The sequence below is a fragment of the Molossus molossus genome, unplaced genomic scaffold (genome assembly GCF_014108415.1).
Source record: "Molossus molossus isolate mMolMol1 unplaced genomic scaffold, mMolMol1.p scaffold_m16_p_10, whole genome shotgun sequence".
Taxonomy (NCBI): domain Eukaryota; kingdom Metazoa; phylum Chordata; class Mammalia; order Chiroptera; family Molossidae; genus Molossus; species Molossus molossus.
This window is the reverse complement of record NW_023425345.1, coordinates 25,824,089-25,844,791: the sequence shown is the minus strand read 5'-3', so window position 1 is coordinate 25,844,791 and position 20,703 is coordinate 25,824,089. Positions and strand designations below refer to the sequence as shown.

Sequence of the window (20,703 nt, the reverse complement as noted above, 5' to 3'; positions counted from 1 at the left end):
ACATGGAAGATTCTGTCTTGACAGAACAGGAAAATTTGGGTAGTGCCAGGAATTCATCGGAGATTCTGACTAAAGACCTATAGGCAGAAGGGAAGAAGGGATGCCCTAGAGGTCTGATCCATGACTGGGCATATGACGTGGGGGAAAGAATTCCTGGGAGAGCTAAGGAAGAGGGGTAGCCTCTCGTAATGGTATCTTAGAAGCAATCTAAGAATTATATAGGTCTCTAAGAGGGTCTCAATAATTAATGCAATTTAATTAATTGAATTTAAAATATGTGAAGTTTGATTTTCAGAGTCCGTTGTGTATTTTTTATGTATATTACTCCATGAAGTCATTTCATCCAAGACCACAGGAGAGTGGGAGATTGTGTGCTCCGCATTAAAATCATTCTTATCATCTTGGTGCTGACATGGGCACAGGGTATCTACCCTAATTTTCTACCATTGATTCCATCCTATGGCTCATAGAAAGCAGCAAAACTTTTCTTTTCTCAAAGAGGCCATACAGATACGCCCCAATTAATGCAGTAAATGGGCTCCTGCAAATGTATGTGTTGCATACCTTTGTGAATTGATATGTCAATTGAACACACATTAGAGGAGTTGGCTATTTCAAAGAAACTTTGCAAGTGCCTCATTTTTCAATGTCATAAACCATTCTGAATCAAGATCACAAGCTCTCTCTAATGTATTAGCTTATGAAGTTCCATTTTGTGCTTAAGAGGTTTAATTAAAGTAAGATAAAACTATACTTAATAACATTCAATTGCCTAAAAGAGTTATTGTATAAATGCCTAATGTATTACAGAAAGTAGCTTAGTGTCTCGAATAAATGCCAAGTTGTCCAAATCAAACTGATTGACAACTTAATTAGAAATACATGTCACTGTTATCCATATTTTCCTACATTTTTTCCAAAAGAAAACATTCACACGATGAAGGGAATCAGAATCTGTTTTTATATCCCTAGAGTTATAAACATTTGTATCAAAATATTTACAATTATAGTATATGAAATATCAATCTATTAAAGAAGAAGCCAAATACAGTACTAGAACAACCCACCAATGTAATGCAAATTACATGAGACATAAATGGCACAGAAACAAAGTAAAAGACATGGGAATACATGGTTCACTCAAGTCATAGTTTGACATTTTAACATAATGCAATTATCTCTTTTGGATATAGCAGATATGTAAGTATGCTTCTGCACATAAGACAGCCTTCTACAATCATGTGATAATTAAATGATAATTAAAAAGTTTATCATCCCATAATTTTTGCTTTCCAACCTCTCTATCTTCTGCCCAGAGAATTCGGTGATCTGTCCTCAACATTCCCTTAACCGAATGAACACAGAGAAATATATTTATCAAGAGTCCTTTTACATAAATACCAGTAATCGTAGCATAACAACTCTCCAAAAAGGAAAAGTATATAAGAAATTGGATGAGAGAGCTAGAAGAAGAAAAATAGGCAAGATGTCTCAGGTTCTCCCTAGGGTAGATCTTCTCGGGGTGATGAAGGAAATGTCTTCCTAAAACAAACCCTTTAGGCAGAATCTGAGATGGCTTAAAATAGCTGCTCCAGGCCAGAGCAGTGCCTGCTTAATCAGGAATAACACACTACTTCTAAATCCTATATAGAAATGCTCTGTGGCAACAAACAGATCAATTACCATCTGACAGCACCACAAGAAGTGTTTTGTTTTGTTTTTTTCCTTAAAGAAGATATCTGTCCATCACCTATATTTTTATTTATCTCAGGGAACTTTTTTTATTTTCCTGGGAGCACAGGCACCCTGTTCTTCTCATGACTTAAATCTATGCTTAACACTTTCCAACTGCATAGCACCTTTCACCCAAGGACATGTTGTTGATTTTGGTTTGTGTGTGTTTCAATAAGCTTCCAGAATTGTCTTGCCTCACTTCTAAAGCAAGACAGGCAGGTTTTCTGAAAGGTGACCACTCCAGCCAGTGTCAAAGCTAAAGTTGCCACTGAGCCTAGGAGCCCTGATCCCAAATATGAATAATTAGATAAAACATCCTGAAAAGTTTATCATTTAAAGGGAGAGTAACAGATTGTGTTGTAAGGAGCTATGTCTGTCTCTCTCGTTATATACTTAAAAGAAACACTGATTGCATGGAGAGAGAATACTAAAATCATAATTCTAATATAGTATTGTTGCAAGACTGCCCCTTGACCCCATAATTTGGGTGGTGCTTTCACCACAGAATTGATCGTAGTGGCTTTACTGAAACTCCAGGAGAGCCACCTTGGCTTAAAGCGAGAGGCCTAGCGAAGTCCGCAGCAAGAGGTCTCCACAAGGGACAGCTGTGTGAGGTCTGGTCTGGGTTCTGACCACCCCCTGGGCCTTCCACTATGAAAAGTTCTCTTCCTTGGTTTCACTAACCCACCAACTTGGCTTCATGACTTATATCTCTTCCTACCACTTTGTCACAAATACTACTGAATTCCACAGAGTTAAATATCTGTTCCAAAGAGGGATAATGGCTCGCAGGCCAAAGCCCTCCTGTGGGCCCCTCAGACTGGAATGTGATGTTTTCTTTGGGTCGGAAGGGCGGGATGGCAGGATGGCTTCCAGGCTTAGCATATTCAGTACAAAAACAATCTCTGCCCTTGCCGGAACTTGTACCGCTATTTTAACTTGGTGCAGTAGGTCTGAGGACCACAGTGCAAGACCCAGAATTCACCCTTGGAAGTGGAGCCAGTGGTGTGGCAGCTGTGTATGTAACTAAGAGCAGCTGGAGGCCAAGTCTGGTGGCTGGAGAGAGGCTCTCTAGCCCACATCAAGGGAACATCCAAGTTCTAGCCAACTACTTTCTCCCAAGGGTGGGGGCTTGACAGTAGTGACCTCCTGAGTAACAGTTTGGGTTTCAGCCTCTCCCACCCTCATGTCTCCCTCCCCCGCCCCCCGCCCCATCTTGGCTTTTCCTGCAGAACAACTTTCACTTCCCTCCCAAATTCCTCGGCTTCCTCCTCCCCACCCCCCAGATCCCCATAATCGAGTTCAGCCTTATTTCTTTCTCAGGACCAGGTAGAGAATGCCAATGATGAAGCTAAAGCAGAAGCAGATCCAGGTCAGAATGAAGGAGTAGCCGTGGTGACTTTTAAGGAAGAGGGTTCCACTACCATCTGCGTAATGATGAGTATAGATGGACGCCCCAACCAGAATGCATAGCCCTGCAAGGGGGAAAAAAAGTTTAGGTTTTGTTTGGTTGGTTTTATTTTATTTTTATTTTTATTTTTTAATTAAAACCAAAACAGGTTTTATAATTTTAAAAAGATCTAATTTCCCTCATCTGCAATGGGAAAATGAAGTCTGGCTTTTTGGCCCCAAACTTGTTCTGTTGATCTATCCTGATCCAAGCTGGATAGTCCTGTTATAAATTAGAGGCGCTGGGCTCTCACACCTGCACTGTGTTGGTGGCTGCAAGTGTGAAGTGAGACACAGCCCATCACGTCCGCAACCCAGCACAGGTAGGCAGGCTGCCCAGGGATGCAAGCCCGCCGCCAGACTGTGTGTGTTTGGGAAGAATGAGGGAGGACACTGGCAACAGTGGTGAGCATTGTGGTTTTATCTTTCGAGGACTCCCACCCATCGGGCCTCTTCAAACATCTTATACACAAGTGCTGCTGGTGGTCCCCACCACTCGCCACTTGGGGGCTGCCTCCAAGCACTAGACTTAAACAATGAAGCAGATAAGGGTTCTTATTCCCAGCAGCTATCGGGGGTTCTCGAAAAGAGAACAAATAACCAGAGTGTGTGCTCATCTGTTCAAGTTGCCAGGAGCACCCATGGTAGGATCTACTCAAAAGCTTTGCCTGGGTAAACTGGAGTCTGCGCCTGAGATACTCACAGCACACCAGCATGGTGGCCCCCGAGAGGAAGAAGCGGTTCCCCTTCTCCATGGTGAAGAGCTGGAACACGAAGACCATGAGGGAGATGACAGAGAAGATGATGGAAAGGATCATGAAGGCCTGCACAGCCTTGAGCGCGTCTGTGGACACAGGGGGGGACAAGGGTGTCAGGCTGGACGTTTCCGGTCACACGACTTGTCAGCACTGAATACAAACAATATCTTTATAGATACCTTCGTGGGCGTACAGCAAGTCTCCATTGCAGTTACCTTCGGTACAGTTTTTCCAAAGACCTACTGATGATCTTCCAAAGTCTGAAACCACCCAGACCTAAACACAGGGGGAAAGCAAAAAGGTGTTTAAACACTGACCCTCTGCTTTAAAAGAAAAATAAATACTAAATCAGCTTGTGTCGGGACCAATCTTAAGCAAGATACCATAGTTGGCCACAAATATGGTTATGCACCCGTCTGTTGGTGGAAATAAGATTCGGCTAAAACTGAAGTCACAAAGGTGCCGAGAGGAGAGAGAGAAGACTGTGTGACCAAGGAAAAGCCACCTAATCACTTAAAAAAAAAAAAAGGAAAAAGTTTAATCACAATGTTTTAAAATTCTAAGGTTCTAAGACATGGAAACCCTGGATGAGGAAATTGGGGGTTTTTTTGTTTGTTTGTTTTTTAGTTTTTTTTTTAGTACATGCCCCTAGCAGGAACCAAACCCTGGACTCTCTGGTCCGCAGGCTGAGGCTCCAACCACTGAGCCAAACCGGCCAGGGCAGGAAATTGGTTTTAAGTGTGCACAATTCATACACCGTAGCAAGACTGTGTCACGTAAGGGTCTGGCTAAAAAGAAAAATTAAGAAAAAAGTGTTCAACTGGAGACAACTAAGAAAACACAAGGATAAACTTAGAAAAGAGCAATGACTCCGCGTGGTTAAAAAGCCACTTTCATCTAAACGGAAGGATTAAACTTTGATTGTCACAACGTGCAAAGTAATTTCATTGCAAAATAGAACAGCAAGAGCTTTACTGTGGGGCAGCCAAAAGTGGGAAAGTGACCAGAATGTGTTCCCTGAGCCTCACCACAGTGCCAGCTCCCCTGCTTACTGTGCCCAAGAAAAGCAGTTACCCTTCTGGAGTGGAAAACAAACTCCCGATTCTGTCCCCTCGGAGTGTCTGCTACAATGCACGTTACTGGAAAGGCGAGGTCAACGAGGTGCAATCGCCTGCTCCTGATTCGGTATTCAGCACTTCGGCATCCACTAACTCTGTTTGAGGTCATTGATCGACCTGTTATCCTGAGCCTAGGGGACTGGCCTACAGGATGGCTAAATTACAGTCTGGAGGAGGCTGCACCCGCAGAGCTTCTGTCTTGTAAGTCAGGCTGACATTAGCCTTGTTTAGTCACATCCACCAATGTTGGCAAAACCCTTCTATCTGAACTTTAAAACCCATTTATCCTTGAACTGTAACAGGGAACTAAGCAGATTCTTGAACCATTATTTGCCTATCTAGCAGTTGGTGTTTAGGGTTTTTGCGTGGAAGGAGTTGTCTTTTGTTTTTTGGGGATTTTTTTTTTCCCAAGAAAAGCAAATTGGATGCTACAAACTAGCACTAGAGGGCAGAATAGCTCAAGGTTCGGAGAGAAGGGACTTGCTCCCTCCACATTTGTATGTTGTTCTGTTTGAGTGAGTGATAGCTTTGCTAATTTCCACTTTCACAGGTGATTACTCTCTGCGCGGAACTTGAATCAGTCAGTCTGGGAACCAAAGTTTCTCATCATCTCACTCCCATCTCCTTCTAATCAAGGTTCCCAGAAGGAAGGGAAGTTCTGCTCCTGACTCCTCCTGGGTGTCTTCATTATACCCAAACAAAGCCTGTCCCTCCCCCGGGGCCCTGCCTGGGATGTATCCCTATTGTCTTTCCACTCTTCATCTCAAGCCAAGAGAAAGCCTGGCCATCTAGCAGGCCTCCAAGCTCCACCTGAGCTGAGAAGGTCCTATGGAGACTGAAGAAGCCTCATTGAGTTCTCCAGCCTCAGGCAGCACTGACTTGATCCTCCTGTTATTTAGTTATTTGAAGTGTGAGTGTATGTTTATGTTTTTTCCCACAACTAAGCTGCAAATTCATGAAGGGCAGGGATTGTAGCTTAAATATCTTTTGTAGTACTCTATGTCAATATTTAAATAACTTCTGAATGAATGAAAGAGCAAAGAACACTACTCACATTGGCAATGGTGGAAACAAACAACATAATGACAGTGGCGATGTGGACCACGAAGATGCCAGCCAGTAACACCAACATCTTGGCTTTTTGATGACTTGGAGGGTTCAAAGTCCTGAGAAGAAAGGAGAAAACAAGGGGGAAACAAGAGGTTACTGTCAGAGGCAAGGAGATACTTCAGCTTTCTCACACACGTGGGCTCTCTGCTCAAATTGGAAGGAGTTGCAATAAAAACCATCACAATTTCATCATAAATTTCTAAGAACACTTCGTTATCCTGGTTTCTGAAGTGCCTATTTGTCTATTTACATATACCAAAATATAAACATCCTAAGAACACTTCGTTAGCCTGGTTTCCGAAGTGCCTATTTGTCTATTTACATATACCAAAATATAAACACAATTCTGCGTCTCAGGTATTTATATACCTATCTCTCCAAAAGAGCCTATTTCAAATAAAGGACGTTTCATGATACCGGTTAATATTTTATTTCATTGGTGTTTTAAAGGCCAAAAGCAGGACTTGGATTTTTAAAAGACCTTTTGACAACTATAATTTTCAGTGCAACAATGTCATATACATTTCCATTTCCACTAGGGAAGTGTCCTTGCCTCTGTCAAACTGCGCACCCGGCAATTGTAATAGAAATGGATGATTCCACAGAATAGCAGCTACTACTCGGTGCCCATAGACTGAATAGGCTACTAATTTGATCCCAGGTGAGATATAAAAGGTGAGCGCCACAACTTCTATTATTATCACGCTGTTTGGCATTCCTTAATTATAACAGCCTAATTACAGTTTAACGGTCTGATCACCTACTTATTGACTATTTCAGACTCGCATCACTGCACCTGAGCCTTTGGGCTGTGTGTGCCCACGGCAGGGAAGCTGCTGTTGGTCTGGAAGTCGTGTTATATTTCCTAGGACTCAATATGACAGTTCCGGGGGGCTTCAGAAGCTTGTAGCCTGAGATACCACCAAATGTGACTTCTACTTGTGCATGACATTTATATAAATTCCAGTCCTTCCAGACTCAGTACAGAAGACACCAATGCATAAATCACATGGTGGGAGAAGTGGGAGCCAGTATAGATTAAGAATGTGCGTGGATAAACAAAAGCGCTCAGCCATAATCTCAGCAGTGTAGGAAAAGAGAGCCCACTGATCTTAAAACCCAGAAAGTAAAAGAAGTGTGAAGGATGCCCACGGGAGGCTATTCTAATTTATGTCAGCTGCAGGGGTGCTGTGTCTATTCAAAACAGTTACCTGCAGTGCAGGCCCCCAGGGACTTCAAAGCAAAGGGTTTGTTCACACCCCTAGCAGGGTGGCTGCGTGGACTTCCCCACCTAGGGAGGAGACAGCTCTGCATATCCTGCAGTCGTGCGCTTCTCTCTCTCTCTCTCTCTCTCTCTCTCTCTCTCTCTCTCTCTCTCTCTCTCTCTCTCTCTCTCCAATCTTATTTAATTGAAGCTTTGAGTGTGCTTGAGCCACTTCCCTGCTATACCAGGTATTTACTGGAGAGCACTAATCCCAGCACTCCAGATGCCTTTTATCTCCACTCAGGAAACACTTGCTCTTTACAGGTCAAACGTGAGAGTGGCTTCTGCTTCTGCCCCTGCTCCAGCAAGCCCTGCCCTCCTTCCCAATCCAAGCACTTCTCTCCCACCCAGGCTATTTTGTAGGAATTTGTCCAATTTCTCTGTGAGTGACAAAAACGAGGAAGTTTCTCCTGCCGCCTCAGGGGAGAACTCGGAGCATTCATGTCTATGGATACTCTCCCCGCACATTCAAGTTCAGTTTTGCTTTTCTCGGGTTCTTGCACACCTCCTCAATGCTCTGCTGGACTTGAATGTGCCATGAAAAGAGGTTTGGGAATTAGACAGAGGCTGAGTTAGAATCATCTAAAGTTATTTGACCCTTTGGGCTCAGTTTCCTCCTATGTGAAGGGAGGGGTTGCAACACCAATTGTACAGGGAAATACGAGGGTTACATTGGATTATACATGTGAAACTCCTAGCACAGTGCCTGGCACATGGCAGGTACTAAGGGTGTTGCTTTTCTTGTGATTATTAGTATTACCATTATTATTATATGAAACTGAGTAGCTGTTGCCAACCCAACCCAGTCAGTCACCAGGCTGCCCCGTCTTAAGTGCAAGTAATAGGATGCCTGCCATCTAGTTCACCAGGGCGTGTATATAAAATCATTTTGGTCCTCTTAGAAATTGCCACTGTGACTAATCCTAGCCGCTTGAGTTGGAGACCACTTAAAACACACCCTCAGGAAAGAGGAGGAGAAAGTTCATTCTTCTCATCCTTACATGTCTTTGGGGTTTCAACAGCATTTTCTGTCTCTGTGGTCAGCCTGATTTACACCTGCTAACACTTGCCCTTTTGATGACTTGAACCTCATTGCATCTAAATACCCTCTTCCCCCTGTACCCCCACCTTGGCCCATCAACACACCCAGGGGCACTTGAGTTCCTGGCCTGCACATCTTACTTCTGGTCTAAACCACAGCCCCACCCAGCCATTGTCCCCTGCCAAGCGCAGACAGGAGGAGAGGGTGCAGGGGTGGGAATCAAGCAAAGAAGTGATTCTCTTTCATCTTAGATTTTTGTGATCATGCTACATCCATTCACCAAGGAAAGGAGCACAATGTCTTGAAATGGCAAGTATTCGTGGTGTGCACAACACACAATTCTCTCTGCTTTTGGCTGCTGGATACAGCCAGAGGTGGGGGCTGTAGTGGAGCTATCACACAATATCTATAACTTCACCTTTTCACTGGCCCAGATTTATCAGGTTTCTTAGTGTCATCCACTATCAGCGTATAGGGGTTTCCATTATTTTCAGTCGCCCTCCCAACACTTATGGAAGCAGAATGAACTGTATTCTTAAATTTCTGGCCTGGATCATCTCTAGTTACTCAGTTCCTATACTAACAACCCCCAGCAGAAAAAAAAAAAAAAACAGCCCCTAGCAGGGGAAAAAAAAAACCCAGCCTGAGGAAGGGACGTGGGAGACAACCATTAGACCTTACAGAAAATGAGTGGCACCTAATGTGTGAATGTCTGAGGATCTAACAAATAGCAGAGCAGAATGGGTTTAAAAACATCAGATCCCATTCTCTCCACTTCTACCCACCCATCACTTGCAGTATAGCTTGCAGGGAGACTCATTTCCTGCCCTGGTATCTTGTTTCATACAAAAGCACTAAAACGAGACCATTTCACAGCATTTGTATCTTTGGAAATATTGGTTACTATAAACTTTCTTTCCTGGCAATATGTTTCACTAAAACGATAATTGGCTTCTCCCTCACAGCTCTGTAAAATTCTGTGATGGCACTCTCCGATGGAATGCATACCCCAGTCATAGCTGGGCAGCTCGAACCTGGAAGTAGGCACTGGCAAGTACAATGACAATGAGTACAAGTACAGTGAGTACTTGGCCACAATGCTTGCCTCTCTCCGAGCATTTGGTGCACCGGGCAGTCCTAAAGTTTGTCAGCTGGTTGCTGGGAACTCCCATAACAATAGCATTAATTGTGATGCTTAGACTCTCAGATCCAGGCCACCAGAGCTAGTCAACTCAGCGTCCTTAAAAAATAGGACATCCACTGTCTGCACCATGTGGGGTTCCAGGAACACATGTCTCTACCTACCACTGTAAACAAAGGGAGATCTCCCCTTTACCCTCATCAACCTAACATGCCCAGGGCAGGAGTAGTCAAGGCTCATGGGGCTGGGTGGAAAACTGACAAAAACATAGGAGGCACAAATGTTGACTCTAGAGAGAAGTGACTGCTAAGAGAAATGGAGATGAGAGACTTCAGCCCCATGTGGGTTCTCTGTTATCCCTCCTGGGTTCTTCTTCCTGCCCTGACACAGGCCTGCAGGTTGCCCTTCCACCGCCGCCATTGTTCCTGACCACGCTTCTCTCCTCCCCACGATGCCCGGGCCACATGAGAGAATCAGTCTCTTTATGCGCCTGTCCCAGATGCCAGCCTCACAACCACTGACCATTCTAGATTTGGATGAAGTTCTTTGCTAATAGAGATTTTACTCCAGTTAGTGGAAATGGCCCCGAGGGTTATAATTGCTGGTGACTGGGGCTGTAAATGACTACCTCATGGGGGCGAGGGGGCTAATTGCGTTCTCCAGTTGTCTCCATCCACTTAAAATATTTGTTGGTTTTTTAACTCCCTCTTAGACTCCCTCCCCTCAAATGAAAGCATCGAAGGAACATAGTTCTGAGACTGCCTTGCTTTGCCTCTTTGCCTTTGTTTAGGTAGCCTAACGCTTCTAGGTCCTGTGACCATGAGAAATTAATCAGGCCCTTGGGGACACCTTTCCTCTTTAAATGAGCAACTAGTACTGCAGAGACTTTAGGAATCATTGACTTCTAGAGATGGTGGTCACTGGCTTCATGGTTGCTAAGCTCGGGGTCAGATACCTTCTTCCTGCCCTGTTGTCTGTGTTTCTTAAGCTGCCACCGGAGTCTGGGGGAAGCAGTTCTTTAAGGGTGATCTGAGGTACAATAATTGGGAGCAATACAATGAAACAGAGTAACCAAAAACCTACTTCTCCAGCAAAGAAAGTGGGGGAAATCCCAGGCCTGAGTCACTGAAGAACTACCCTGAGCCTGGCGGTGTAACATACTTAGAAACAGGGAGACCAAGGGCTGTGTGGGCAACAGGAGAGTCCCACAGAGCTCAAATGTCCATGATTAATCTGAGAGTGGCGAGAGTCTCCCAGACAAAGGCAACGTGAAGACATTCTCTACCAGATGGTGCAAGAGAAGCTTTCTGAGAAGCCTGAGGCTCTGGCTGGCTGGAGAGGCAGTTTGGTCATTTCCCGGATAGTCTAAGATGGCCCAGGCTTTTCTGGGGAGAAGAGAGCAATAACAGTCACATGCTAAGCCCCCTGTTTCTCCTTCCCCTCATCCCGGTCTTATTGTCCAAAACATCACAGTCAGGCCATGAGTTCTTCCTCCATTATTTATCTCATGCCCATTCTTTATTTCCCCTTGTCCTTGTCCAGGTCAGGTCCTAGCCTGGACCATAGCATCAGCCTCCCACAAGGTCCTTTCTCTGAACTTCGCCTCCAGTATGTCCTCACACTGCCAGTGTGCTGTCTGACCATGTTACTCCCCTGCTCAAAATCCTCCCAACTCCCACCGGCAGGACAGAATCTCCAAACACTGCACGCACGCTGGCCCTGGAAGCTAGGAATGTGGGGGTCCCAGAAATTTGGTTTCAAAAAGAAAGGGTGTCCTTTCTCCAGTAACTATCTACCAAATTCTTTTCAAAAATTTCAAATTCTGCCTCCTCTAGGAAGTCTTCCCAGACACAGAGGTCAGAAGTCTTCATTTCCCCTCTGTTATGCTATATCCTCTCCGTAGCCTTTTATTAAAACCACTGGTGGCAGCCTGGCTGGTAAGAGAGAGATATTTTTGGAAATGTTTGGCTAGCCATCCCGAAGACTCTCAGTCCCTGGAGAGAGAGTCTCGTCTATGATAGGTATCAAATAAATATGTTAGTGAGCAAATAAATACTTTCTTCTTGATAGAAAAATAATGTCAAAGTGACTGAAGGCTTTATAATAAACAGAATTCAAGAGGGAAAATGTTTCCTTTTGTAACATACATAAACTTTTGTCCTTTATTTTTAGACATTGTTTATATATTACTATAACTATGTATTGAGCATCATATTACATACAAACTCTCTATTATATATTCCATATAAATACCTATGTAAACATATGAATATCTCCTGAGTAACTTTGACATTTGAATATTTAGGGGTATATATGTATTTATTGTTTTTTACTCCAGAGGAAATAATGAGCGCAAAGATGATATCTTAAATTTCTGCCCTGGCCGGTTTGGCTCAGCGGTTAGAGCGTCGGCCTGCGGTCCAGAGAGACCTGGGTTCGGTTCCCGCTAAGGGCATGTACCTCGGTTGCAGTTTGTCCCCAGCCCTGATTGGTCGTGCGGGAGGCAGCCACTCGATGTGTCCCTTTCATGTCGATGTTTCTCTCTCTCTCTCTTCCTCTCTCTCCCTCCCACTCTATCTGAACAAAAAATGGAAAAATGTCCTCGGATGAAGATAAAAAAAAAAAATTTCTAAACACTAATTTGTCCACATATTTAACTTTTCTATCTATCTCTTTAAGTTATAGAATCTCTGGAAAGCAGGGGGCCTTTAAAGTCCCCCACCCCAGTACATGGAAACTCATCTACAGCGCTACACCAAAGAACTACACACCTAAATCATGCTTAACCTCCTCTGGTCACAGGGAGCTCACCACCTACCAAGACGCCCCAACCCCGGTTAAGAAGGTCTTCCTAACAATGCATCAGAGTCTGCTCTTGGCAGCGACTAATCCTGACCTTAGTCCCGCCGTTGTCTCATGCTTCCTCCTCAGCCCTTTTCTAAAATGGTTACCTTTGCAACAGAACTTTCAGGTAATCAGAAAATTGGCCAGAGGACATCACTCAGGTTCCCAAATCTCAGTCATGTTAGAACACAGTTCTGAGATTACTTGACTGCCAGACACGACTCCGCCTTTTCAGTGATTGATGTTTTTCCAGCAGGGACATCCCACCCTCTTTCTGGATAACTGCAAACTTTGAAGAAAGTTTTCTTGCACCATCTGCCCAAAAACAGGCTGCTTCCTCTGAAGCACAAGAAAAGATGAAAGGCCAAGCTGCTCCGGGTCATATGATCTCCAGGAGTCAGCTCGGGTCTCCCTGCCATCTTCCTCAGCGTGACACCCGAAACTGCTGCGGCTGCTTCTCCCTCGGGGCACTGCGTGGGGGGGGGGGGGCACGAACGTCTTCCTAGCCTCCACACGTCAAGATCATTCTGCTTCTGTTGGTTTGTTTTTCATGTGTTTGTTTCCCACTGCGGATCATTTGCGTTGGCAAAGTGGACGTCCACTTAACACAAAAGCAGAAGAGGAAATATTCTCTTTTGGGAGCAGCCACAGAGGATGTATCCGGAGGAGGAAAAGGCTGGGATTCAAGTCAGGCCGAGTGGATGAGACCTCAGATGAGCTTTTCTGGCCATTGTTATTGTTGTTCTATATCAAGCGTACTTTCCATTCTAAATATTGTTTTTACGTAGGGATGGGAGAGGGGGACATTGATTTCTCCGTGGGAAACATGTGGAGAGAAAGGCTCCTAAGGAATCATTTCCTCCGGCCTCAGATAGCTGATGCTTGGTGTGGGTGGAGAACTCCAGGGCGCTCCTCACTGTGCACATATCTGTACGTGCAGGGAAATGTTTATGACCTGGAGAAACATCAGCCATCAAGCAGCAGAAGTAACCGGGATCTACATGCTCCAAGGAAAACATCGATTTTTTTCATGGCTCTGGGGGCAAGGAGACTGCATGTCCCAAATGTGGGCTTTCATGACTGGGGGCTATTATACGAAGGGTAGTGTAATCTGGCACCAGTATAGACAGACTAGCAGATGGAACCAGGGGATGGAGGTGAGGGGACAAGCATGTTATTTTAAAAAGAAGAAGAGAGAGCACCTGTGAGAAATCATAAAAATCCAGCCTTTGACCAACTGCTGACTTTGGGAAAATCACAAACCATCTCTGGTCAGTGGTTCCTAGAGAGATAGTACCTAACGGTAAGACGCACAAGTTTGTGGTTCAAATCCTGACTCTACCACTTCTTTTTTTTTTTTTTTTTTAATTTCAGTTTTCCTGAGGTATAATTGACATAAAATTGAAAGACATTTAAAGTATACATTGTGGTGATTTGCTGACTCGATGCTTCTTTTTTTTTTATTCCTCAACCAAGGATACTTTTCAATTTATATTCAGATAGAGAGAGAAACATCACCGTGAGAGAGACACATCAACTGGTTGCGCCCGGGACCAGACCACAACCGAGGTAGGAGCCCTTGAGCAGAATCAAACCCACAACTCTTTGGTCCTCAGACCGAGGCTCTAACCACTAAGCGAGCGGCCAGGGCTGGCTCCATGCTTTTTAACTGTGACCTGTAAACCTCAGAGGGTTGATATGAGGATTAAAGGGCTTGGGCCCAACACAGAGCAAAGACTATATGGTTGTTTACATTTTGTGTTCAATTGTGTAAAATGAGAGGCTTGGGCCAGCGAATGGGCTTTCAGCTTCTCCAGCAGACTCAGAACCGACAACTGCGCTAAAGCAAACAAATGGCATGAATCTTGTTTTTGCAAATGCTCCCAAAGAGAATATTATGTCTCTCTTATTTCCCCTAGTCCTCCTTCGTGTCCGGGGAGGGGGTGGATCAAGGCCACATCTGCAAATGCTGAGGCCAGGCTTGGGCCGCGCAGAAGCTGGGCCAGCCCACGCCCCCAGACCACAGCTGGCCGGGCCATCGGGAGAGTTCGCCAGGGCGAGGACGAAGCACCAGTGTCTTCTGCTTCTGACAAAGAGTGTTCTGGCGTCCAGAACATCTTCAAGGGAGAGGTTGCCAAGATAATAACTAGGGTTTGGAAAGAAAATCAAGGTGTGGCCCGGCCCCAGCGGCGCTTGGGCGGGTCGACAGTAGATGGCGCAACATGCTTCAACCAGCAGAGCTGCAGCCTTGACGGGTGGCAACGAGCCAGAGGGACGCTGCCCCTCAGCCAGAGGTGCCAGAGAACACAGGGGGGTTTGGCGTTTTATTGCTCCTTTTGAGGACAATTGGTTGTTTAGAAGTTCAGAGGCGATTAGGTTATTCAGTCCAATCCCTTGGCAAAGGAGAAAATGGAGGTCCCCTGCGGAACAGAATCCGAACTGAAGCCCACCATCTCCTGCCATCTAGGCTGGGCCTCTTCCACGCCAGTGTGAGCTTACTCCTATATTTGTCTTGGAGTTCAGCAGAAGTTCCAGAACTATCCTCCACTCTGTTCCTCCTGCTACCCCCTAGTTAATCAGAGGGTCAACACAGCCCCACCAAATGTGCCATTGGCAAAAACAAAGGATGTTTTAAGGGCCACTGTTTCTTCCCACCTGGCCACCAAGGGCCCAAACCTATCCCCACACTGCAAACCCTGAGACAAGCTTCAAACATTCTACCATGCAACCCCCCAGCACAGAGCCCCCCCAAACGCACACACATACCTCCCCACTGAAGCACAAAGCAAAGGGGAGCTCCAGGCCCCAGCTTTCTCTGAGCTAAGTGTGAACACACCCTCCAACCGGACTCATTGTTTCAGGGTAGTCATCCTCTCCAACACCCTGTAGCTCCAGCCCGCTGAGGAGGGGCCTTTGATTATTTGAAGGAAGAAGTCTAAGTATCAAGGACCTCATTTTGCTCTCAGCTCTGATCTGATCATTCTGAAAAAAGGATAAATGTTTGGAAAATCACTGCTCTGTGGGCACAAGTATTCCATGGAAACACCAAGGACATCAAGGATGTATTGACCGACATTTGTGCCTGAGCAACAAAAGATTCTTCACCAGGCACAGCGGACAGAATATTTGACCCTAAGGGCTATCCTGAAACATGGAGGGCAAGTGGTCCCCAAACAAGAGGTGAGGGACTCAGGAGTGGAAACACCCTCACACTTCAGTCTTGCTCTTTTACCTTCTTGGTCTTTCTCTTTCCATTTTGCTTTTTCTCTTCTAGGCCTTTCCATTTGCCTCTCTTCTTTGCCCCAAAACACGGGCCCTAGGGAAACACAGGCTGTCCCATTCGCTCCCTCCCCCGCCTTTCCTCCTGCACCTTCCCTCTCCTCCTCTCAATGTGCTCCGCATTGGCTCCCATCCACACTTGCACAGCCACACCCTCCTGCTGCAGGGTCTCCCTCCTTGAGAAGAGGGTGGAGCTCCTCTCCCAGGACCTGCTCCTTTTCTCCCTGAGCCTGGTTGGGTCCCTGACTATTCTGTCTTAACAGGCTTAGATAGCCTGCCCCTCCTCCTCTGAGCAGGCTTCTTTGTGTTTCGTTAATCAAACCTCTTCCTTATCTTCCCGGAGCTGGATGGACCCTCGTGGCTATTAGAGGATGAGGCCTGTGAACCCCACGCCTAAGGAATCTCCCAGCGGATGAATCAAAGGAAATTGCCTGGTTCCTGGGTCCTCGGTCCTCAGTCCTCGCCAAGACCTGTGTCCATGCACTGTGTTGCCGCGTTTCACTTTTCTACCAATTTTTATGGATTAAACTAGCTACTAGCACGAGCCAAGGATTTCTCAAGATAAGAATCTTAGGACCTTAGTGCAATAGAGTTCCAGAGCCGCAAGGGGCCTTGGGTACCACCAAGTTCAGTTTCCTCAGCTGAGAAGACAAGTGACATAACCATGGTGAGATGGCAGAGTCGGGACAAAACCACAGCCCCTCCAGCCTCCCGTTCCGCCGTCTCACATCGACTCCAGGATTTCTGCCACCAGTTTCAACCTATGCCTGAAGAGTTCTCAATTTCACTTACCCTGCTGGAAGGGAGAATTCATGACACGGGCTCAGACAATGCGAAAACTGCCACCTGCACACACAGCCACCAGCACCAGGGCCAGAGGAGTCCGTTTCAGTTCCAGAAAAACACCATTTCCACATCAGGAGAGGAAATGTTGACCCAAATATTTGGTTAAAAAGGAAGAGAAACAGTCATCTCCACAAGGGTTGCAGTTTTATCTTTATGCAGCATATCTGGGAATCTTCCAATTAAATTGAGAGCAGTGATTTTACCTCGTCAGCACCAGGAACTAAAATATTACAAAGCATGATCCTGAGACATGTGAGTTTGGGGTGGGGTGTTGGGAATTCATTAAACTACTAATCGGGACCATATTTGGGCTCCCTTGATCTCTGCACAGAAATCCAGTCATCTGGGCAGAACTGGGAAGAGGACTGGAAACGGGAAGTTTGTGGTCAGAACGTCCCAGTTCTGGTTAATGGATGAGCTCTCCTCGAGGGAGTGACATCCAGATCGCCTGCCAGCCATTAGACCGAGGTGACAGCAGAGTGGCAGCCTGTTCCCATAGTCGCCATGACAGGTAATGACAGTGTAGAGACACGGGCTGCATGAACTCTCACCAAGTTAAGGAACAACCCCCACATGGCCAAGTTAGAAGCCTCTGTGTCTGATACTGAATTGATTTAACCATGACCTTGTGGTTGGCAACTGGGTGTGTCCCCCTGAGTATGCATATTGGAGAGTCCCAAACGTCTCTGAGCTTTTGTATATACTGGTGGTGAGTTAAAGAAGGAACCCTATTCATGTGTAGGAAATGAAATACCTTGGACTCAAATCCTATGGCTATACTTTACTCTGCATAGTTTCGAGGCTTTGAAATGTTACCTGCCTCTCTTGCTGAGTCTTGGGCAATAATATTCATAACAATCAAGTTTTATCCATTAACTATTAAGTAAGGGTTAATTGTCTAGAGGATCAAGAGCATGGGTGGAGCAGCAACAACAAAAACGAAAACGGAATAGATATTTTCTGGGTCACTTCAGGATCACAGAACTAGAAACAAAGAATAGAAGTTATAGAAAACCCAATTTTGTTGGATTGAAGAAACCAATAATTAGAGCTGTCCAGTGAAGGGGGATGGGCATGGATAGCCTCCCACACCCACCCTTGAAATGTTAAAGCGATGCCAAATGGTCATCTGTCCAGGGTGGTGTAAAAATAAGATTTCTGCATATGGTAGGAGAATGAAAGGGTTGATCTTCAAGATCCCTCCCAAACTGAGAATCTGATGAACAAAATTAATAATGGAATATAATTAAATTTGCCTCGTGCCCTATTCTGTGGCCATTTGTGACATGTGAACATTTCAGATATGTTCCCCATCAGGCTCTGAGGAGTCTATAAAAAGCTGTTTTGCTTCTTCATGGGGGACCCATTGATCTCAGTGAGTCCGTATAACCCCAAACCCGCAGAGCCATCCGGGCCCAAGCCAAGAGGATCTGCATCCCCAGGATGGTCTTGATGAAGCCCATTCAGCATCTGGATGTCCCCCGGAAACTGAGTGGGCCCCACGCTGGTCCCAGGAGGGAAGCGGGAAGAGTTGAGAAAGCCAAAGTGAGTCTTTTCAGTGGTCTGTGGAAGGATGGCTTTCCTTCCTCAGAGGTCTGCCCTGTGCTCCTGGAAGGTAGCCAGCGTCTGTTCTGGGATGTGATCTGTTCTGGATTGGTCCCTAATGGCCTCCTGACAACTCCCAGGACTTAGTACCTTCAAACAATGTCCAGTTTGGGGGGTCCTCTGACTGGGCGCCAGACCGGAGGTCCTGCAGCCCTCCAGACAGTGCTCCACCCCCGCCCCATTCTTTAGACTCTGGGGTGGAATCCGAGCCTCCTCTAAGGGTGGGAGGCCGCAGGGAGGAGACTGTAACCCTCACAGCCCTGGGTTGTCAAGACTTCCAGCTGCAATCTACAAAAACTGCCCCCGTTAAGGATTCGCTCACTGCTTCTTGGAGGAAGAGAGAAAAGCAGGAATCAGAATTACATTTTTTTCATTTGCCCTCAAATCTGAAGGAAATAACATGCAGCCTATTTTCTTATCTATAAAACCACAGCCTCACATGAAACACAGCACCAATAATGTAATCTCTGATGGTTTACGCCCCCAGAATTTTCAGTATTTTCTATCTGCTGAATTAGAATATTGGCTTATTTGTTTTAACCTGCACAGAACTAGAAGATGTGTACTAATTTCATAGAACACCATTACTATCAACTTAATAATGGCTCCCCTAATCCACATCCAGTTAATCTGGAAATAATAAACTTTTAAGCAACTGTGGGAGTTCCTACATTTTGAAAAGTTGCCCTTGCACTTACTTAATCATCCCCCTGGGGGCAGTTTTACTAGGAGTGTTGCCTGTACAAGGTACACAGGCCGATTACATTCAATCTTCCCTTTCAACGACTGCATTTCTGTTTGTTTGTTTTTTTTCCCAACGACTACATTTCTAAAGGAAAAGTCTAATTTCATCAGACAAGCTGAATCCTGTCATTTTTCTCCTCTTGTTTATGTTCTCAGGGGAAAAAAAATCCACCAGTATCTATGTTAAAATAGGCCACACCTCAACCAAAATGCTAACCTAAAAATAAAAAAGCAAACAGAAGTCACCCTCCCTCCTCTCTCCAGATTCACTTGGTGATTAGCATGAGTGTTAGCATTTGTGCATCCACAGTTTGGACAAGGGTGAGAAGATAAATGTCCCGAAATAATCACTGTCTTCCAGACAGAAAAATTCCACATCCACCTTTAAAAATTATTTAATCACTTCTGATATACTAACTTTCCACTCAGCGTTAAAATTCAGCGACTTCTGGGGTGGAAGCACAAAGCCGCTCAATGACTTTGTTACAGGGACAGATGAAGTTCCCCTGCCCCTCCCTCTCCCCCAATTCCAGCTTCCCTCCTGCCTCTTCCATCTGGCACATCTGGCCCAGGAGAGAAGAAGCTCTGGAATCTACATCAGGCTCCTGCTTCTGTCTAGTGAACCCCTCCCAAGTTTTATTTGAAACACCAGTTGTCTCTCTCTCTCTCTCTCTCTCTCTCTCTCTCGCTCTCGCTCTCGCTCTCTTTCTCTAACGGTTTTCTTTATACAAAACCCACCCCCCCTCCAACCTGTGGGGGAGAAAAAGTTCTTCAATCCAAACAGAAGTGAAGGAACAAGCAAAAATGCAACAGTAGAAACCACTGCAAAAATAAACTGAAAAGCAAGCTCTCTAGCCACCGGCACCCCAAAAAGATCAGCAAACAACCAACAAGCAATTTGAATCAAAATGGAGGCATGGAAAACATCTGGCAACGGCAGCATGTCATTTCAAAGGTTTGCAGTGTTTTCTCCATAGAGACTCTCCTATCCAGGTGTGTTCCAAAGTCCCTGCTCCCTTTACATCTTCGGAGCAAGAACCCACGTACTGCAAGATATGATTACAACCGGCCCTGCTGATTTCCCTGGCCCTCCCCTCACCCAGCCTTCCGAATACATTTCTTCTGAACTTTATGGAAAAACTTGTCTCAGTGTCTACTCTTAGCCAAAAGTTTCAAGGATTCGATTCAAGGAATCATAGAAAAATTGCGAAAAGAAAAAGCAAAACTTGAATGAGGTCCGAAGGAGAGCGATGGAAAGGAACGAGAATTCTCTGCGTTTCCCCACAGTGCTGGGAGCTGTCCTACCTGAGGGTCCCAGCGACGGAGGTGCAGGAGTGGCAGGAGCTGGCAGCTGCCTGGTCCGCTCTTCTGGAGGTTTGTGACCACAGTGAGGGGAGGGACCTGCCTCCTGAGGTTATAAGTTTCCTGCACTGGTGTGCTGGGGTGTGTGATGGGCGGTTTCTTTTCACTGTTTTAAAGGAGTTTCTATGAATCAGTCTGTCTTAAAAAAAAAAAAAAAGATTTGTTGGTAAGCTACGCCCTGCTAGGTTGGCAGTCAGTCAAGAGAGGCTGGGAGTGAGCCATCAATTCAAAGAAGCCTGTTTGGGCTCCCTCTGACTCAGACGCAGAGACCACAGTGGAAAAAGGAGTGACGAGGTTTCAGTGAGTAATAGGAGTCACACAAATAGATCTGTTTACTGAAGCCCATTCCTCCTCACCAAAAGGGAGGCTCGGTTACCAAGGGGATAAGGCAGAACACAAGTTATCTG

At 45.5% G+C, this 20,703-nt stretch overlaps 1 protein-coding gene across 1 annotated transcript; it reads right to left on the bottom strand.

Moving 5' to 3' along the window:
• Positions 1-938: 938 nt before the first annotated feature.
• Positions 939-20,386, bottom strand: EMP1 (epithelial membrane protein 1). Its single transcript, XM_036253012.1, has 5 exons — positions 20,240-20,386; positions 6,114-6,225; positions 4,121-4,217; positions 3,887-4,027; positions 939-3,209 (listed from the first exon to the last, which is right to left on the bottom strand). Exons 2-5 carry the CDS (start codon positions 6,189-6,191, stop codon positions 3,043-3,045), a joined length of 483 nt encoding a protein of 160 aa, XP_036108905.1. The 5' UTR covers positions 6,192-6,225; positions 20,240-20,386; the 3' UTR covers positions 939-3,042.
• Between the last annotated feature and the right edge of the window lie 317 nt (positions 20,387-20,703).